This window comes from Citrus clementina, unplaced genomic scaffold (assembly GCF_000493195.1).
Source record: "Citrus clementina cultivar Clemenules unplaced genomic scaffold, Citrus_clementina_v1.0 scaffold_5, whole genome shotgun sequence".
NCBI lineage: Eukaryota > Viridiplantae > Streptophyta > Magnoliopsida > Sapindales > Rutaceae > Citrus > Citrus x clementina.
Window position 1 is genome coordinate 15,619,458 of NW_006262201.1, and position 21,176 is coordinate 15,640,633.

At 32.5% G+C, this 21,176-nt stretch overlaps 1 protein-coding gene across 3 annotated transcripts; it reads right to left on the minus strand.

Annotated features, from left to right (window-relative positions):
- Positions 1–3,847: 3,847 nt before the first annotated feature.
- LOC18040309 (alternative NAD(P)H-ubiquinone oxidoreductase C1, chloroplastic/mitochondrial) lies at positions 3,848–10,598 on the minus strand. 3 transcript variants are annotated; one of them, XM_006432015.2, is made up of 11 exons: positions 10,375–10,598; positions 10,066–10,250; positions 8,983–9,078; positions 7,572–7,638; positions 7,262–7,445; positions 6,790–6,883; positions 6,455–6,667; positions 5,030–5,437; positions 4,808–4,884; positions 4,338–4,441; positions 3,848–4,250 (listed from the first exon to the last, which is right to left on the minus strand). In XM_006432015.2, the coding sequence occupies exons 1-11, from the start codon at positions 10,421–10,423 to the stop codon at positions 4,111–4,113; spliced, it is 1,617 nt and encodes a 538-aa protein (XP_006432078.1). In that variant the 5' UTR covers positions 10,424–10,598; the 3' UTR covers positions 3,848–4,110. The 3 variants fall into 3 exon arrangements, 1 of the variants encoding a protein (XP_006432078.1); XR_002905589.1 differs by having other exon boundaries at positions 4,113–4,250; positions 4,338–4,604; XR_002905588.1 differs by having other exon boundaries at positions 4,158–4,250; positions 4,338–4,493.
- Between the last annotated feature and the right edge of the window lie 10,578 nt (positions 10,599–21,176).

Below are 21,176 nucleotides of genomic sequence, written 5' to 3' on the forward strand. Positions count from 1 at the left end.
ATAAGAAATTGGGTATGAAATTATCCTCATATCCTCCCTGAATAGGGAAAATCCCCAAGAGTACCCGTCCCCGTGGGGATTTTTGCCATCCCTAATCCCCACCCACTCCCCCCCCCCCCAAATGAGTTATGAAAAATCAAGTTGATGGAATATCTTTCCTTCTCGATTTAAACTTAATCATGTCTTGTTTGTCAACTTAATCATCTAATTGCAAATTACATGAACATGGATTAAATAAGATTAATGCTGATTGCAACTTAGCTGAAGTCCACATGTACGTTAAAAATCAGTAGGAGTAGGAGGTTTGGTATTACGTATAATCAAATTTGCAAGTTTCCTAAGCAGAAGAGAAAATTTACATTGATTTTGTCTTGGGTGGTTATACCCAAAGTTAATCAAAGGTTGACTAAATAAATTGTCTTTAAATAATAAGAAATCTTGTAATTAATTTTTCAAATTAAATTATGATTAATCTGCTAGTAAATTATTATTATTTAAATAGCAGCCATGCTTATTAAATGGAAGTGAAATGGGCCGTTGTCCATCTTTTGCATCTCGTTTTTCAAACAACTCTCCATTCAATTCAAAGGTCCTACCAATACAAGTTGTGGAAATAATTGGGCCTTAAAGATTTTGTTTTTTTATATGTATGCTATAACGTAACGGCACAACATTTAAGCATGATTTTACTGCGTCTGCACGGCGGTCCTGGTGGATTGGGACCATTATTAAATGTTGACAATTTGTGTCGACATTTGGGGATTATTCTGTAATTTCAACTTCACCGTGTGAATAAATATATGCTACTAGTACAAAAGAATGTGAAATACTACCAACATTGGATGCATCATGCATGTGAGCTCGTAAGTTTGCATTTAAAGATACTAGCATCACATACATCACTCATAAGTTATCAATAAATAAATTTTAATATTTGTGTCGTTGATGTGCGGGTGGTAAAATAATAATTTTCAATTAAAAATAGCTGGTTATATTAAAATCAGAGATAAATTAAAAAATTAAAATTAAAATCAGAGATAAATTAAAAAATAAAAAGACACAAGTTTAATATAGTATATTTTACCTTATAGTATACTAAAATTTGTATTCTTTTATCTTTTAACTTATCCTTAATTTTAATATGGTTGGAAATCTCTAATTACAACTCTCTCTCCCCCTATATGTGTGTGTGTGTGTGTGTGGAGACAGATTCAAGGGATACAATATTAAAGATAATTTTAGGCATAATTTTTAACCATTAGATAATTTAGATTGAGACCAAATAAACTGTGAAGATTAGATATATGATTTAATCATATTTCTTAATTAGTTTTCTCTTTCTTATTAAAACTCTCTCACACATTTTACCCCTCTTTTTTTTCTTGTCCTAAATTACAATTTTTTTTTCCATTTTACCCGTTTTTTTTTTTTTTGGTCCTAAGTCCCATTTTTTTTTCTTCTCTTCCACCACTCGTTTCTGTACGACTCTTGAACTCATGCTTATGATTATAATCAAGTCTTTTTTTCCCCCAATAACCAAGAGTATGAATAATCACTAGGTTTCCCCTTGGCTTTACTGGTCGATTGTTGTTTGAATATTTAGGGTTTGTTTGGGATTAATGTTAGACAGCTATATCTTAGAAGTTACCGCATTGAAGTGTTTGGTTAGTTGTTGTAGTTTAGAAGTTACGTTGATATAATTTTATACTTGTGTGATGAAAGTTCTATTATATCTTTAATAATATTGTCAAAATTATTATTTAAAAATTGTATTTACTACATATTATTAACTTTTATTTTATAGTTATATATTTTTTTTACAATAATTGTAAATTAAAAGTTACAGTACCTCAATCTCAAATAACCCCTTAATATAATAAGCCACCATAATTTAAGCTCTGGTACTGGTAGAGAGAAGGAGCGACCAAATTAAAATTAGACAGCAGCAGCTAAAATTCTTAACAATTTAATATAACAGGTGAAGCTTGCGAATGAAGTATGCGTAATGCCTTTGGTAATTGAATCTGATACGATAAGCACGGTAAAATAAATTAATTGGGAGACTAATTAATCTCTAGCAAATAGCAATTGTGGAGTGGAACTCAACATGCCTTTTCCAAATCTTGTGATACAGCAGGCCACTGCTTGGCATATCAAATCTTATCAAAAGCAGTGTGACAAGTTTTGATAATTTGTCCGAATACGACATAAATTGACTCACCATTTAATAAGTAAACTTAACATAGATAATTTTTTCTTTTTATTCTAATTAAAATGGACGTTTAAACTGTAAGAAAATTATGCAACAGAAGAAGGTTTTTGCAGTTGGAACGCTTTTGGGAAAAAAAAAGGTCAAAATAGGTTTGAAGTGATGGGAGAGAGAGGACATTTAATAAGGCCAGGTCCACATTAATTAATTAATTTTTAAAATTATAAAATTATATATCAATTTTAATATTAACCCTTATATCAGTTATAATTCAATGATTAAAAAGTTGCATTTAAAATTGTGGATGATATATATGTATATATATATATATATATGTGTATGTATATTTTCAGTTGTAGGTGCTTTTATTTTCATGTGGATATACTATTAAGTTATATAGTTTAAAAGGGTCAATACATATAAATTATTAAGCCAAATAATTTTATAATGAATTGAATACTGATTCTATTAAAATATATGACTTAGTAATATATCTGTATAAAAAAATTAAGAACACCTGCATTTAAGAATTTTGATATATATATATATATATATACATACACGCACAAACACAAATAGAAATCAATTAAGCCAAAGTGCGTGTGCATGTGCGCGTGTGGGCTTAGCAGATTTTAACCGTTTTGAAGAAATGTGACCTGGCGTGAAAGCAGTAATGAAAAAGCTTGGCTCTTGATATGGAATTTGTTTCGAGCGGTGCTGCTACCCCACCTTCGAAACCCACGTGAAATCATTTTCGTTTGTTAAAACACCTCATTTAATGATTGTTGGCATTGGCTGCATTTTCCAGATCAATATCTTGACTGAAACAGCCGTCAAGACAGCTTTCCTTCGTTACGAATTTCAAGAGGTGCGTAAACCCTATGTCAGTTAAAATTCTTTGCCTATTTGGCACGACGAAGAGTCAGCAAAAAGAGGGTCCACTGCCAAGCTAACCGAAGTTTAGTTATAACTAACTTGAAAAATCTGGAAATCTAGTTTTTATAAAATTGGTAAGAAATTTTTGGGAGGCTTATGCTAGTTTCTGGGAAATTTTGTACGGTTGATACCTCTGTACGTTTCTTTATCATAAAAGCTAAAAGGGACAAGCTGTGTTTTAGCCGCGGATGTAGATGCTTTATGTACTGAAAAACCACATAAATTATTTAGAGGTATAAAAGAAACTATTTGTGGGTTATTGTGTGTTACGATTAATTTTTAGTTCAAAAAACAACATATTAGTATCGGAGCCTGGGGCTCAAGACTGTCCAATATGTCAGGGTCTGAGTTTCATTTTGACAAGTTTAACGGAAATAAATGACTTTCACCAGTGAACGCAAGATTCGAACCATTTTAGTGCAGCAAGGCCGTGAATAAGTCTTGGAGCCTGCATCCAGTTTAGGCAAGAAAGTGGGTGCATCCAGCAGGTCCAGACTTCAAACTAATGAAGTTTGGAGGTCTTTTCCTAAGAATCAAAAGGGCTTTATGTCATTTTACCTAAACATTAGGGTCCAACTACCAAATACCAATAGTCCTTTTGCACTTCATTTATCTATAGATCCAACAATTTCATCTAATCGTCGAAGTATCCTTTCGCAGGCAGACACCACAGACCAAACTAAAGATACCAACCTTGGAACAAACCAAAATCTATTTTACTATTTATTGCAGTTTGTGGTCAATTTATACATTGTTAAAATGCATATTTGGGTTGATTAAATCAAAGAAAAATAATAGAATTAAAGCATTTGAAACACATTCAATTTAAAAAGGTACAAAACAAAGAGAAAAGAGCTCCGTACAGGACATCGACTTTCGATATTCCATCGACAAATTGACAGGAAGCAGTTGTCTACGAAATACAACAAAGGCATGTGCTACTCGGCCTCGTCTTATGAGAGAATCTATGAGCTTGATAAAACCTTTGTTAAGGTGCTCTGTAATAAAGCAACTGAATCTATGGCAGACTTGGTGAGCCAGCTGACTCCAACTTTAAGCCGGTGCTCATCGGTCGGTAATCTGATCAAGTATGCTAATTTCCTCGCTACAATTAAGGAAAAATTAGTTGCTAAGAATATAATGCCAAAGAAAAGAAAGAGAATCAAATGTATGAGGACACGGAGAACCTTACCGCTGTGACCAATAGGGCCATCTAACGTTACCCCCTCAACAAAACTTGGTGAGACAGCAGCATCGTTTCTACCAAGAGTCATCATCTCCCCTAAATTTTGAAACCTGGAAATTGATGGGCAAGGGTGCAAGGCCATGATGACAGATGTTTTCAGAACTGATCCAGTTGGCGTAAGTTATGAACAAAATGTGCAGCCATTCAAGATATCAACAATGAAAATATTTCTAACACCATGTTAGGATATTGCTCAAAATAGCCAGCATCCCACTGGGAAAATGACAAGAGGAAGATAAAAGTTCATGAGAAGGTAGTTCAAATCTTTCCAATCTCACATTAAAGTTCCAAAGCATGCAGTTCCATGCTAGTGATGGCTACCAATTCTATCTAGTATAAGTTACGCAATTTCATTAGTTACTACAAAATAAACTCAAGTAGTGCCACTAATTTAAGGAAATTCCTTGACCACCAACCTGAAGGGTAACAATGGCCGATCATTGATTGCTGCCCACAGATTCCAACCAGCAAAGTCAGCCTGTTGAAAGGCAACCTGAGAAGAGCATTTAAGCAAGTCATCAAACTGAGGCAAGTGGAAAGATGTACATAGCAAAATGAGTAGACAACCTCAGTTTCCCTGGTCATCATTAAGGCATTGCAAGTTCATCATGTATGAAATTGAACCAAGAGCATTATACCTGTGCGGTTGCTGGAAGAGGCCTTCCACTTGAATCTCGTAGAGCAGAAGAGTCACCAAGTGCAAATATACGAGGATGGCCCTTAACACAGAGAGTTTCATCTGTTTCTGCTTGTCCTCGAGCATTAAGGGGAAGATCATGGAGTCTGTTATTGGGTGGCTCCACATGAGGAAGAAGAGGTTTGGACCCGACAGTCCACAGTACCAGGTCTGCTTCAAAAATTTGACTTTCTAGCCCCTTTATGGCAGGTTGAAGTTCCAGTATATATTTATCTGAATTTTTGTCTGCTGCAATGTTCGGAATAGCTCCGCTCTCTGGCTGCTTCACTGAAGCTTCAAACTCACCCACTCTCCTAATACAGCGGACAAAATAACCCAAAACAAGTTGAACTTTCCTGGCTGAAAGAACCTGAAATCAGTAGTAAACATAATATAGATTAACAGTAGTGGCTAAAATTTTAAAATATAATTTCCTCAAGTAAAAGGTGAAAGCATCAAACAAGATGTCATGCGCTGTAGGTTCAAACATTTGGACATGATGTTTAAAAGCACCCTAACTTGTCAAACTATTAAATTCATAGGTCACATGCTTCCTGCTATTAAAATGTAACTGTTTTTGTTAGTTGAGAACAGATAAAAATAAACATTTCATACAGTTTTCACTAGAGATGCAGACAACCTTCCGTAAAACCCAAATCCCTCTCTAGCATAATCTTCAGCACTTTCCTTCCAAAACCAAGGAAAAAAGGAGAAAACCTAAATTTTGGTCAAACATGTTAACTAAAAATATAATAAGTTTTATATATATCCCTTCTTTCATTATTTTCTCCCTCTTAAGAAAAGCTTTGGTCCAACATATACCTACAACAAAAATCAAAAGCCAACATAAGCAATTCAAATATAAAGAAAATGCCTATGACTGTTATTCTCTTTGACATTATGCTTTCTCTCATTTTTTAAATGAATACATTTTCGTCAGCCATTGTTAACTAGGTTTGGTTACAAGAAAATCAGTGCACTTCCCCTTCGGGTCTTCGGACTCACCAGAGCAGCTGACATGGTTGGGAACCAAATTTTACTCAGTTTCACTAGGTCAATTTCACCAGAAATCAAACTGTGAAGTTAACATATGAAACTACTATCAACCGAGGTAAATGATGATTATAAAATCATTGTCGAATTTTAAAAACCACAAACCAACTGCATTTGGTAGGACTCTTAGATCTTCAATTCGGCTACTTATAGAGGGTACCTACTATATCTACTATAAATATATTTACTTAAGGAGCATGAATTAATAAAATGACGGGAAAAAGAAATGGAATCACTTGATATAGTCTTAGAAGAATGCATAAAAAGGTTATTGTTAAAACCAACAAGAATACCATGCAATAACTGTCTGTGAGCCAGCATCTAGATTTCTTACCTTTAAGGCAGCTTCCCTATTGCCTGGGGTACCAGTTGGGCAGATGGTAGTTTCTACATTAATAGCTTGAACTATTCCTTTTTCTTCCAGTCTCTCTGATACAGTTGCAGCTAACTCAACTCCAGAGTAACCACAGCCAACAACAGCCACGCGAATCAGAGAGTCCTTACCAAAGTTCCTCCGCTCCAATTCACTTAACTTTCGATCAACTCTCTGCATCAATGATACAAAAATGGAGAGGAAGATAACAATAAATCTGTTGCAGTATTGAGAAACCAGATCTGTCTGCATACAGTATGATAGAAGGGATGTATTTTATCAAGTCAAGCTCTTACACATGCATCTTCCAGAGTAGAGAAAGGGAATGCAAACTCTGCAGCACCTGGTACAACATCAAGTTTAGGTTCAGCTCCCAAAGAAAGAACCAGCCTGGCTGCCCAGGGAAATAAAATAAATTAGTTGGGGATTCTTAATTAACTCAAAGTCCAAAAGCAAGGTAGTTGATATGCTTAGAAGTCTGAAAAAAGGAACCATACATAATAGACATATCCTGCAAAGTCTTATTTAACTTTCCACACCATACTTCTGTAGGCAGAGTCAATAATCTCAGTACAATCTGATGCACCTATTCTCTTACATATTTTATGAGAAAAAAATAAATAATATTATGACAGACATCAGCCAAGGCCTGATAATAAATTTTTGTGATATGTATTTAGTTTTATTATATTATTTTATTTCAACAAGAAACAAGAAAAAGCTATATAAGTAACAACTGAAAGAGGCCTGGTAAACTTCAAACTATACCAGTCATATTCAACGATAAGGCCACTCTCAAGCAGAACAGTCCCTCCACGGGTACATGTCATTGGCCCGTTTACACCCAAATGGTCAGAAGGACATAGCAGTTTTACCCTGTCTTTGAAAAACTGCACACCAGTATTTGCAAGCAAATCTGCAAAACGAGGAGCTATCTCCCACGCATCTACTTCTGCAAGAAAAGCACTTCTTATTATTTTGGCAGCCATGTAAAATATTTCTCATATGATAAAAAATCCAGTTAAATCATCACTAGAACCTAGGAGGAAATATCAATATAACTGTTAGTACATCAGACCTCCAGAGAGAAGCTCATACAACATTGGTTTGAAAACAAAGCGCTCAGACTGATCAACAAGAAGTACCTGGTCCCACACATTCAACAAAAATTTAATGCATTATGAGTATGATTTGAATGATAAAATGGAACTGAATAACTAATCAGACAGCGTCAATGCATGAGAAATCACTGAATTAACATCCAATTCTGTGGGTATCAGAAACGTTTAGAGATTTTCGGTGTCAAAATTGGATCGTTTACTCAATAACATGGCATCTGCTTAAAGCTAATTCTTTAGAATTAGTACACATCCACCAAGATCACTTCTTGATAGTTGGTACATATGGAACTATTCACATAAGGGCATCAGTTTTCAGAAAAACAAAATTGGACACGTATTAATTCATTAATTCATTGTAAGCCATTGACAATGTATAATAAGTAGGCGATTAGATTTCTGTCAAAATCTCAAACCTTCAAATTAATGATCTTCCACAATAAGTTTTTCTTTTGAAAAATAAAACCATTCTTCAACCTCTTCAATTTAATTTCATGAAAATATCATTTTACATTACCAAAAAAAATTAAGAAACACAGCAGGTCCCTACCTAAGGAGCAATCTGATTAAACAGCATAGATGTAAAAACATACTATATTTTGTCTTGGTAAACTCTTAATAACAATATCAATTATATCATGTATTTCAGTTTGCAATAGAGGAATACTAATTGCTGAACAGCACTTGTCTATATGAAACCTGCAGATATTTATTGTTTATGCTTTATTAAATAAAATACTGTTCTTTCAAACTAACAAAGTCCTTGCAACAACCAAAGAAGGAGAATCATTAATGAAACAGAATGTAATTTATGCCTCCAAAGAAGCTGATGTGCATTCGAAAAGACTAATGGAGAAGTTTAAAAAACAAAGCTTTCAACTGCACGGCACATGAAAATAGCTTAAAAGTCTTGATCCTGGGAAGTATGAGGAAATTATGACAATCTCGAGGATGTTAGACAACTGAAGACAGAAGTTATCAAAAGGTTTCTTCACTTCTTTTATGCAATCCACACCAAAGAGAAGAGAGACACATGAAAGGAACCTTTGAATCACTTCTCTGCAGTTAACTTCACCTTGTACCAAGGACCAAACATAGACTTAAATTTGGGAAAAAATTCTGGCCTCCCAAATCATAAAGGTTTAAATTCACCGAAAACAACATTGTTTATCAACCAACCAAATAAGATTCCATGAGTAGTCTTATGCCTGTAACAACCAGACTACATCTATCTTCTTACAATTCATCAATGACAGCATTGCCTATCAAACCTATAATGGATGCAAATTTTTGATGGAAGAAATATACCAAAGCAATAGGAGAGAGAGAAAATAAAATTAACAGCAACCAACAACAATAATAACAACTTACTTGCGGCTTTTTGTCATCTTGCCATACAAGTGATTCTAGTCTTAAAGCAGTATACAAGCCTCCAAAGCCACCACCTAATATACAAATCCTTGGCTTCTGTAATAAAAACTTGTTGCTGTCAGTATATATGGTTCCTAAGAACTAGAATTGCTAATTGATCTCTCTGCAAGAGGAAAAGGTGCCATAAACTCAAGCCATAAGGTGGGGATTATAGGAAAGATAAAATAAAACTAACATTAAACTCAAGTGTCCTATAAAATTTAACAATGCTGTAATTTTGTCTCTACAAAAGGCAAAAGAACCAGAAAAAAGAACCAAAAAAAAAAAAAAAGAGTTATCTTCTTAATACATAAATTAAAAGAAAACAAAAGACTTAATTTTTTTTTACCAACATAAAATAAAATTACATAATTACAAAAGATTTGATAGGCATCTCCCTTTCAAGAGAGATTTGAAAGATTAAGTGTATCTCCATTTCATGGAGAAGTCAGGGGAAATGGTTGTTGGCTTGGAACACTATGGCAGCAGGGGTGATTGATTCATCGGTCGGCGAATAATTTATTTAGGCCAAAGTTCTGCTAGTAACTAAAAAGAATGGTGATCGATAAGGGTGAGGGATAAAACTAGTTTTTGGAAGGAATTCCATGGTCTCTACGAGCTTTGTAATCTAACTTGGCGCGTATTTGTTAGTGGAATATTCAATCTGGTAACATTTGCTTTAGAAAAATCTGTGCATGCAAGGGTCACCTAGAGTGCGCAAGAGTTCAAATTCAATGGTCTAACTAGGGATCCCACCTTAAGGATCCAATTCTGCATGGAAGATATTCACTTGGTCCAATCTGGGAGTAACTCTGCAGGTGTATAAACATGAAACCTTAACTACTGTTACTTCTAAGTCCTAACAAATGCTCCATTGTTTAAGATTCTATTGCTGTAGTGTGGGAATCAAAGCATTCGCTATCTGAACTCATGTCCAGAAGCATCTCGCTAAATTCCAAATCATCAAATGCATCAGTTGTGAAATCATTAACTTAAAAAAAAAAAATTACTAAGCACGAGATTTTGAGAGGAAGCCAAACAAACCTTCTTATCAGGCCACGTGTACGTTTGAGAAGCTGATTCGTCTTCGGATGTCACTACTAAATCGCCATTTCTACCCGATGAGTTCGAAGCAGCAAAACTAATAAATCTATTCTTCCGACAAGTTTTAAATGACAAGTAACTTTTTGATGAAAAAGGAAATAGCTTACTCCACGCACCCGAATTTCCTGATTAAAACGTTTAAAGGACAAAAAAAAAAAAACAAAATTCGATTCGACTTAATTTGAGAAGAATTAAAAATGAAACCTCAATTGGATTTCATTTGAAGCAAGAGAGAGGAAACAAACTTACGTTTTAAAGGTAACAGCGCCGCTGAAGCAGATAAAGCAATGGAGGCCATATAAGATGCTAGTAATGCTGCTTAATACAGGTCTCGAATCCAAGTAATGCTGCTCAATACAGGTCTCGAATCAGATTTAAATTCATAAAGTCTGATGGTTTGTGAATTTTCTGACCCGTCTATGGCTCCATTTTTTCCACGCTGCTTGCCTACAAGCAGAAAAGAAAACAGTATTATCGAGAATGAGCTCGCTTGCCTCGTTAAAATATTTCGGGGCCACGACTTAGTTAACTTACAGCCATCAAATTTCAGGCGTTGGATTTTAAATTCATCCATCCAACGGATGGAAATTACTGTATGCTCAAAAATATCAGTGGGCAATCAACCGAATTGACGATGGTATAGGCACAAATAAAATGGTTAGACATATTATCAGATTATTATCATTTTGGGTTAACTTTATTTTGTCCCCTATTTAGATTTACAAACTTCAATTTACTGATGAAAATTTTAATTTATTGTCAACTACCGTTAAATCCCTATTAGTTTTAATATCCAAAACAATAAAATTATATTTGAACACATACTGTAATAGTCATTAGATCCCTAGTGCATGTTAATTCAACGTCAGCATCTCTCCACATGTCATATCTAACCCTTAATATTTTATTTTATATATTTTAATATGTTAAATCATATATTTTTTTGAACAATACTGATGTTTTTCCTGGGTCAAATCCCGAAAGTTCAACAAAACGACGCCGGTTTTTTTTTTTTTTTTTTTCTTCTCCATAAAACTTTGCCATTTGACTTAGGCAAAAGCAACAATAGAAGCCAGCTGTTTTTCTCTTCCTCTTTATTTCACCACACACTTGAACGACAGAACCCAAATGCAGAATCCTTAAGCTTTATCTTCCTCCAAGGCCATAGGATTTGGCTTAGATAAGGCAAAAACAAAAGCTTGAATAAAGATGACTTTTGGCATTGTCCCTTAAAGATGAGTTTCTACATTAACAGTAGCTGTAAATTTTTTCTAACAGAAGATTGAGTTTCGGCATTTACCCTAAAAGTTGAGTTTCGATTCTACGTGGCTTTGCATAAGCTAAGGTATTGTCTTCTTTGGCAGCATATTATTTTCGAAGCTTGAATTTTGATTGAATTTGGCAAAATCAATTTTTCTTACATACATTAGGGAAAGTAGTTAGCTGTATATTCTTGATCAGTCTCATTTATGTTCTCATGTTTATATGAAACTTTATTTTGGGTTTATTGGCGAATTATATGCTCACGTGTAATTTCTCGGACTAACTATTAATTAGATCTATAGATGCCCTATATCACGCATATAGGCCAAGATTTATTCATTAACTGTTTGTATTTGTCAATTTTATGAGAAAGCCGTTTGTTTGATTCACAAGTGCCATACAAATGACCTTTGGGATTAAAATTTAAAAAGCTATCATTTTTTAGTATTGAGTTAAGATGGAAATAAACACATAATGAATGATGGATAATTTGCAAATTTAGCATATGTAAAGTATCAGCGCCAAATCTTGCGAGGCTGTTTGCAGTTGCTTGTTTCCAAGAGTCTCACACTCTTCGCAGTTGTAATGAGACTGCATTGTACTTCCCTTGGTGGTAGAATTTGCAAAGAATTTGTTGTTTTATTTCGTGAAGCGATATTGCTGCTATTGTTAAATTACGTTAATATAATGGGTAATAAGCTAAGTATTTGTTTATATATTTCATTTTGAATGTAGATTAATAAGCTGAGCATTTGTTTGTATATCCCAACCTTATGCTGCAATGCTTTTACAACAAGCTTGAGCTGTTTCAATTTGAATCTTGAGCTGTTTCATTTTGTTTTTAAATTATTGTTTCTAAATTTAATGAATTTATGATAATTAATTAATAATATATTGAATTATTTTAATTTGCAGTAGTTAATGGACAATTTGGAACAAGTGGAAGGAGGTTGATGAAGTTGAGGAATTGCATGATTTACAGAGGGTTGATTTTGAAGAAAATAATGAGGAATTAGTGGAAAAAGTTGTTAAGCCTAAGGTTGTGATGTCTTTTAATAGTCATGATGAAACGTTTGAATATTACAAAGCTTATGTCATTTCCAATGATGTAAAAATCTTATAGAAAGGGGGGGGGGATGATGGGAGTTTGAGATATGTGACATAAACTTATGGGCGAATCAGCAAGTCAAAAGCCAAATCCACTAATGTTTTGTGGCTTCAACCTAACCAAAAAAATTAGATGCAATGCTAAACTTGGAGGACATTTAGATTTTGTTAGCAGAAAATGGGTAATTGGAAATTTAAACCTTGAACACAACCATGCCGTGAGTCCGAGCAAGAGTAGGTATTACCGATGCAACTGTACCACTAGTCCTTTTGTTAAAAAAACAACTTGAAATAAACGAAAAAGCTGGAATTAAAATGGCTCAAAGTTTTAAGTCGATTGTTATCAAGGCTGGTGGCTTTGAAAATGTCTAATTCTTAGAAAAAGATGCTAGAAATCATATTGACAAGGTGAGGCGATTAAGGCTCGGAGAAGGGGATGTTGTTGTAATTCAAAGATATTTTAAGAAAATGGAAACAAAAAATGATGGGTTTTCTTTAGTCTTGACTTGGATAAGAGGGTCGATTAAAAAATATATTTTGGGCAGATCCAAGGAGTAGGGCAGCCTATAAAGACTTTGGAGATGTTGTTACATTTGACACCACATACCTTACAACATGCCATTTGCTCCTTTTGTAGGAGTTAATCATCATGATCAATCAATTTTGTTAGGATGTGAGTTGATTTTGCATGAGGACACATAGATGTTTACGTGGTTATTTAACACATGGCTATCATGTATATCTGGCTCTCCTCCCCTTGAAATCATTACAGATCAAGACAAAACGATGAAAAATGCAATTAAAATTGTTTTTCCAAATACTGGGCATCGATGATGTTTATGACATATACTAAAGACGGTGCTTGAGGAGTTGAGAATGTATGCAGAATATCAAGACATTAGAGTTTCATTTCACAGACTTTTGTTGAATTCGAGGGAGCTTAGCATGACATGTTAGATAAATATAATATTGGTAATTATCAATAGTTAAATGATTTGTATAAGGAAAGAAATCGTTGGGTTTCATGTTTCATTAAAATTACTTTTTAGGCTAGAATGTCAACCACTCAACGTATTGAGAGTATGAATGCTTTCTTTGATGGGTATGTTAATTCGAAAACAACTTTGAAGCAATTTGTGGAGAAATATGAGAAAGCAATGGAAAATAAAATGGAGAAAGAATGGCAAGCAGATGCTAGGTGTTTTAGCCAACAGATGCCATGTTGTACCAGTATTGCAATGGAGAAGCAAGTTGAAGAAGTGTACACTATTTTCAAGTTTCAAGAATTTCAGCAGGAGCTAATGAATAAGATATATTGTGAGGTTTTCGGTTGTGGGGGATCATAATATAAAGTTATTGAAAACAATGGAAAAAGTAGAAAAAAGACTTTTAAAGTCATTTTTTAAAAAGATGAGGGTGAAATTCGTTATGTGTGTTTAACGTTTTAATATAAGGGTGTTCTTTGCAGACACGCCATTGCAGTGTTGTCACGTAACCTTATATAATTACTTCCTGAAAAGTATATTATACGAAGATGGAGGACATATGTACGGAGATGCTACAGTAAAGTCAAAGTCAGTTATGATGCGAGGAGTTCGAGTATTGAACATCAACGATATAAAGAGGAGTGCATTACTTTTTATGATGTTGCTGAGGTAGCTTCGAAAAATGAAGAAAGCCATAAAAATATTATGGGTTGGATCGAGAGAGTAATGAAGGATGTATCTCTTAATATTCGATGTGACGGTGATGATAAAACCATTGATGGTGGATCAGGAAGTTGTACCGAAATCATACATGATCCAATAGTACCTTGTTATAAAGGTCGTCCACATTGTCAAAGAAAGCAAAAGCAATTTAAAAGGTCAAAATAGAAGTCGAATAATGTTTAGATAAGCACAACTGTAAAGGTAATTATATTATATCAAAGTAATTTAAATTACTTTAATACATTCATTTTAAATTAATTTAATATATATTTTAAATGTGTATTGGTTGCTTTCGTAGGACTCGGAAATACAAGATTTATCTTCTCAAGTGGCTACTACAATCCCAACATAAGAGAGCAATATGACCATAGTAATATTTTTTAATTTGTTATTTCCATTCATTGTCATATGTTTGATAATTTGCGTTTAATTTTTTTTTTAGTTGTACAACAACTAGCAAAGCAAGCACTCCCAGAACATGCATTTTTTTCCTCTTACTATCAGTCTTGGATAAATTACAGCGGATTTCATCACGTAAACTTCTAACAATTACCACAACAAAATTTCAAGGATGCCAATCGGAGGGAGTTTTCAACTAATGAACCAAGCACATGATCGAAGTTCATTAAAATTGGCTTGATGAATCAATCAAGTTAGCTTATGTTTTTATGTATTATTGTAAAGCTAATGTAATTTGGTGCATGCATATTTCAGCATTTTCAAAAGCTCAAGATACTCTTTATAAACCTTAGACAAATCATCATTTTTCATGAACTAAGGTTTTATGGTTTTTAAGTAAATGATTTTATTAAAATGGATGTTTCTAAGATTTGAGGACCAATTCTATTTTTCAAAATTCTGAAAATGGATCTATTTGAAAAATATTTAAATGAATTGGGCCATAGTATAATTTTGAGAAGTATTTTTTTGGGTTAAATTCTAATTTCAGAATACTATGAATCAATTATAGAAAGTTAGCGGCTAACCAGCTATACAACAATTGTGGAATATTGATTCTAGAGAGAGTTAGCAGCACAATTTGAATTTAATTTCTAACTCAGTTAAGTCAAACAACTCAAAAACTATAAGTATTGTGACCACATGAGAATATATATATATTATATGTATGCTCTACAAACACTATAAAGGAAGCTGAGCTACCCTAGTTATTTATTTTTGATTATTTGGGTTATATTTGCCATATGGATTGAAGATACTTCATTGCTCCTGGTATACTTGCTTACTTCTTGATTGAATGAGACAGAAGCTAGTGTTGTTGATTAGTACACCAAAGGTAGTAGAACTCTGCAACTACTAATTCATGGGTATATAAGTAGATTGAGAATTCCTCTCTATAAGGGTAGGCAAAATCGGGTTCGGATCAACCCGATCAGATTTCGAGTTGATCGGGTTGGAGAGAAACTCATCTGAACTCAACCCAAATTTTAGATCGGATTGGATCAGATTTAAAATTCGGGTTGAGTTGGGGTCAATTCGGGTTAAGGATAATTTTGAGTCATTTTTGTTAATTTTGGGGTTGTTTAATAATTATTTAATTATTACAAAATCACTTTTACGTGATTACTTCATTTTAGTCCGTTTCCAGTGATTGCCATAAAAAAAATATAAACTGAAATAAAATTGAAAATTTTGTGAGCTTGGAGGACTTGGTGAATCTTAGTCTTGGTCTCATTGGAACAACCGTGGGTGGCTTCACGCGGATCAAGCGGTGGCCAATGAATCAAGCAGCAATGGGTTTCATCGATGGCTTCACGGGTTTCGTCGGTGACTACTAGTAGAGCAAATCTGATCGAAGTGAAGTGGAGCAACCGTCGATGCAGCAGCAAGCAGATCTTGTCATCAATGCAGCAGATCCAGTTGAAGTGGTGTGCTACCACTGGCCCGCTGTTGTGCTGACCTGCTGTTGTTGCTTGTAGTTGTTTGTGTGAGTTGTGAGAAAGAAGAGAAGGAATAGAGTGAACAATGAAGTGACTTCTAAACTTCATTTTTATAATTTACTTTTGTCTTCTTTTTTCTAAAGTGGAGCTCTGGTGTTTGCTTGGAACATAGAGAGTGTTGGTGTGAGCCATGGTGTTCGTAACTGTTTAGTTTAGCCATTTAGGTTTAGTTTTTTTTTAAAGCAACCTGATCAGGTTTTTGGATTAGATTGGTTTTTACCCGACCCGATCAGGTTTACAAGATTTTATCCAATCTAGTTCTATTCACAACCAGATTCAATCTGAACTCGAAATTGTTCGGGTCGGATCGGGTGTTTTGCCCACCATTCCCTCTCTATATCAATTGAACACAATATAGTATAATCATTGTTTTGCATAATAGTAATGTTTTTGTGGAAGAAATTCTATGAAGATTTGCATAGCTGAGATATTTTAGGACAACTGAGCTACACCTAAGAGGTATGGATAGCATAGCTCAAGGAAATTCACTCCCTCTCTCAGGTTGTTTAACTAAAATTTCAATGGTCGTTGGTAATTACTTGATGATAGAACCACAAATTTTATACAAACTAATATGACATTAATGAACTAGTTAGATAAAAATAATAGATGATCCATATAATTTGCTTTAACCAGTGTAATTATAAATTGAGCAGCTCCACATATTCTAAGTTTTTTATTCCAAAAACTACCCTAAATCATGTGGCGTTATCAATTAGTTGATGATATATAATACAATTAATTTTCTTGGATCTTTTAAAAAATTAGCAATCTCTTAGTTAATGACACATCATTTGAGATTAAATGCATGAAAAATTAGTGATGCTATCATTACTCTTATAAATGTGTACAAAATTTGTGGTCTATCACTATTCTTTTTAAGGTCATTCTATGATGCCGTAATTAAAATTACAGTATCAATGCCGTAAGGGACGTAAACTATTAGATTTGAATGAAAATCACCACCATTAATTATAAATAAATAGGCGACCTGTTACCTAAGTAGCAGGTAATTACTATTTTTTATTAAAGTTGTAAGTTACATTTACTAGTCTTATGTGTAATTTATAAGATTAATGTGTTATTTGCCACTTAATGTTGATTTACAAGTTTTATGCGATATTTTACAAGTTTTTATTTTATTTATAATTATGAAGATCAATTTACAACTCCAACATTTAGGGGTGGGCAAATTCGGTTTGGATCGGTTTGAGACATATTATCAAACCGATCCAAACTTATCGGTTTGAAATATTTCCAAACCGATATGGACATAAATTTTCTGTAAACCGAACCGATCCAAACCGATTGGATTGGTTTGGATCGGTTTGGATCTTCGGTTTGAGCTTATTAGCAAAATGTCCACTTCTTTTGTATTGTTGCATTTAAATTATTTGTTATTTTTTGTGTCTGTCATCCAAATTGATATTGTTTTTATATTTGTTCACAACAAAATACATTCTAATAAAGAAATTCTCCCCATGTTCAATCAAAACGAACTCACAAAATTCGTTGACAACAGAATACATTCTAATAAAGAAGTTCTCCCCATGTTCAATCAAAACAAACTCACAAAATTAAAATAAACTTGAACAACATTTGACAGTCAAAATATTGTGCATCTTGTCGTCAAAACTTATGGCCCAATTGCTTTTCATTTGTCAAAATCTGCATAAAATGACAAATATAATTAGTTAGAAAAATAATCAAATAAATTATGATCAATTATACCAAAATCCATTTTAGCTTTGACTAAAATTAAATAAAACCGTAGCAAGAAAAATAAAACCAAAACATACCTCAGGGCTCAGGTTCCGATTTGTGAAATTATTGCAATGAGACTTGAGAATGAACGATTGAGATTGAGAGAGTTGGGAACGACAGGAGGTGAGAGCTTCTCTAATTAATAAAGATGAAAAAATTAGTTATGTAATTAATTAATCAAATAAATTATCATTAATTATTCCAAAATCCATTTTAACTTTTGACTAAAATGAAATAAAATCTTAGCAAGAAAAATAAAATCAAAACATACCTCAGGAGACTTGAGAATGAGCGATTGAGATTGAGAGAGTTGAGAATGATAGGAATTAGGAAGCACTGGAGGTGGAGGCGGAGGCAGTTGTGAGTGTTGGAAAATTAGGTTTGTGTTTTTGTTCTTATAGTAAGAGGTATGCTATTGTGTATGAAAGTGTACATTTCCTTTGTTATTAATTCAATACTAAATTGACACATCATATATCTTAAAATTTTTTAAATTTTGGATTAGATCGGTTTGAATTGGTTTGGAATCCTTCCAAACCAAAATCCAAACCAAGTGATGTCGGTTTGCAATCCAATAAACTGAAACCAGTGTTTTTACTGATGAAACCGATCCAAATTGATCCAAATAGTCGGTTTGGATCGGTTCGGTTAAAATATGCCCACCCCTACCAACATTAATTTACCATCTTTTCCATCAATTTACTAGTTTTATGTGTGGCTTACACATTTTTTGTCTAATTTTAAACTTAATGTCAATTTACAAGTTTTATGTCATTTTTATAAGTATTTGTTTGGTTTACAATTTTTTTCTGTAATTTACAACTCCAACATTAATTTACTTAATTTTTCATCAATTTACTAATCTTATATATGGTTTACACATTTTTTTGTTTTATTTTAGACTTAATATCAATTTACAAGTTTTATGTCATTTTTCTAAGTTTTTGTTTTCTTTACAATTTCTTCTTGTAATTTATAACTCCAACATTAATTTACTCTCTTTTCCATCAATTTACTAGTTTTATGTTTGATTTACGTATTTTTTGTTTTATTTCACACTTATGTCAATTTACAAGTTCTATGTCATTTTTTTAAGTTTTTGTTTTCTATACAATTTTCTTGTTCCAATTTGCTACTCCAACATTAATTTACGCATTTTTCTTCAACTTACTACTCTTATGTGTAAGTTACAATTTTTTTTGTTTCGTTTCATATTTAATGTCAATTTACAAGTTTCATGTCATTTTTCTAAGTTTTTTTTTTGTTTACAATTTTCTTGTTCCAATTTTCGACTCCAACATTAATTTAACCATTTTCCCTTCAATTTACTAATCCTGTGTGTGGTTTATAAAATTTTTTTTCCTTTCACACATAATGTTAATTTACAAGTTTCATGTCATTTTTCTAAATTTTTGTTTTGTTTATAATTTTCTTGTTCCAATTTACAACTTCAACATTAATTTACCATTTTCCATCAATTTACTAGTCCTATGTGTAGTCTACAAATTTTATATTTCATTTCACATTTAATGTTAATCTACAAGTTTCATGTCATTTTACTAATTTTTTTTTTACAATTTTCTTGTTCCAATTTACAGCTTCAACATTAATTTATCTCTTTTTTCCATCAATTTACAAGTCCTATGTGTAGTCTACAAATTTTTTATTTCATTTCATATTTATTGTCAATCGACAAGTTTCATGTCATTTTTCTAAGTTTTTGTTTTCTTTAAAATTTACTTGTTCCAATTTACAATTCCAACATTAGTTTACCCAGTTTTCGTTCAATTTACTAGTCTTGTGTATGATTTATAAATTTTTTGTTTCTTTTCACACTTAATGTTAATTTACAAGTTACATGTCATTTTTCTAAATTTTTGTTTTGTTTACAATTTTCTTGTTGTAATTTACAACTCCAACAATAATTTACAATTTTTCCATCAATTTACTAGTCCTATGTTTGGTCTGTAAATTTTTTATTTTATTTCACATTTAATGTCAATTTACAAGTTTTATATTATTTTTCTAAATTTTTGTTTTGTTTACAATTTTCTTGTTCTAATTTACAACTCCAGCATTAATTTACCATTTTCCCATCAATTTACTAGTCTTATGTTTGGTTTGTAAATTTTTTTATTTTATTTCACATTTAATGTCAATTTACAAGTTTTATATTATTTTTCTAAGTTTGTATTTTGTTTACAGTATCTTGTTTCCATTTACAATTCTAACATTAATTTATCAATTTTTCCATCAATTTACAAGTCCTATGTTTGGTCTGCAAATTTTTTGTTTTATTTCACATTTAGTGTCAATTTACAAGTTTTATGTCATTTTTCTAATTTTTTTGTTTACAATATCTTTTTTTCAATTTACAACTTTAACATTAATTTACCCCTTTTTCAATACATTTATTAGTCTTATATGTCGTTTGTAATTTTTTTTATTTTATTTCACACTTAATTTCAATTTTCAAGTTTTATGTTATTTTTCTAGGTTCTTGTTTTCTTTACAATTCCAATGACCAATCTACCACTCCAACATTAATTTAACCATTTTTCCTTCCATCTATAAGTTATATATGTGATTTAGAAAATCTTTGTCTTGTTTCACATTTAATTGAAATTTAGATTCATTAGTTTAGTGGGTTGACTTAACTTAAATCCAATGTGAAATTGGTTAAAGAGTTCATTGACATCCTTTTGAAAGTCTTTGATAACCTTTTTGTGTTATTACTTTTCTAGATAGTATGATATGGAGGTGGACATGAGTTGGGTTGGATAGGGTTCGTGAAAATCCAACCTAGTCTATTATTAAATGGGTTGAGATAAAATCCACCAAGCCTAATTAAATAAACTTGTTTAACCTAATTCAACTCAAACCTTAAATCATCAGGTTTGATTAATTGGGTTGAAGGTCAGATTAAAATTTTAAACTTGAAAAAAAAAACAATATGAAGCTTGAAACAAAACTTATTAAAATCAAATATAAATCTATTAGAACATGAAAATTCCATTCACTATCTAGTGTGAAAGCTCAAAAAATTCGGGTCAAGTCAATCGAGACAAAATTTTGACTGGGTCTTTTTGCCATGTATACATGTTTATATCTTAATTTTTATTTTTATTTACCAAAAGTAGGTATGGTTCATTCATATTTCATTTTTTGGAATTTGGATATTTAGCAGAAATAATTAAATATATGATAGATTAGGGAAAAAAATTATATCATACAAAATCTTGTATAAATT

Coding starts and splice junctions, on each gene's coding strand:
- LOC18040309 (XM_006432015.2), bottom strand. CDS start 10,423: ATGGCCTCCATTGCTTTATCTGCTTCAGCGGCGCTGTTACCTTTAAAA. Junction 7,639..8,982: donor AAGATGACAAAAAGCCGCAA/GTAAGTTGTTAT, acceptor GTGTGGGACCAG/GTACTTCTTGTTGATCAGTC. Junction 6,668..6,789: donor CTACTCTGGAAGATGCATGT/GTAAGAGCTTGA, acceptor TCATTGATGCAG/AGAGTTGATCGAAAGTTAAG.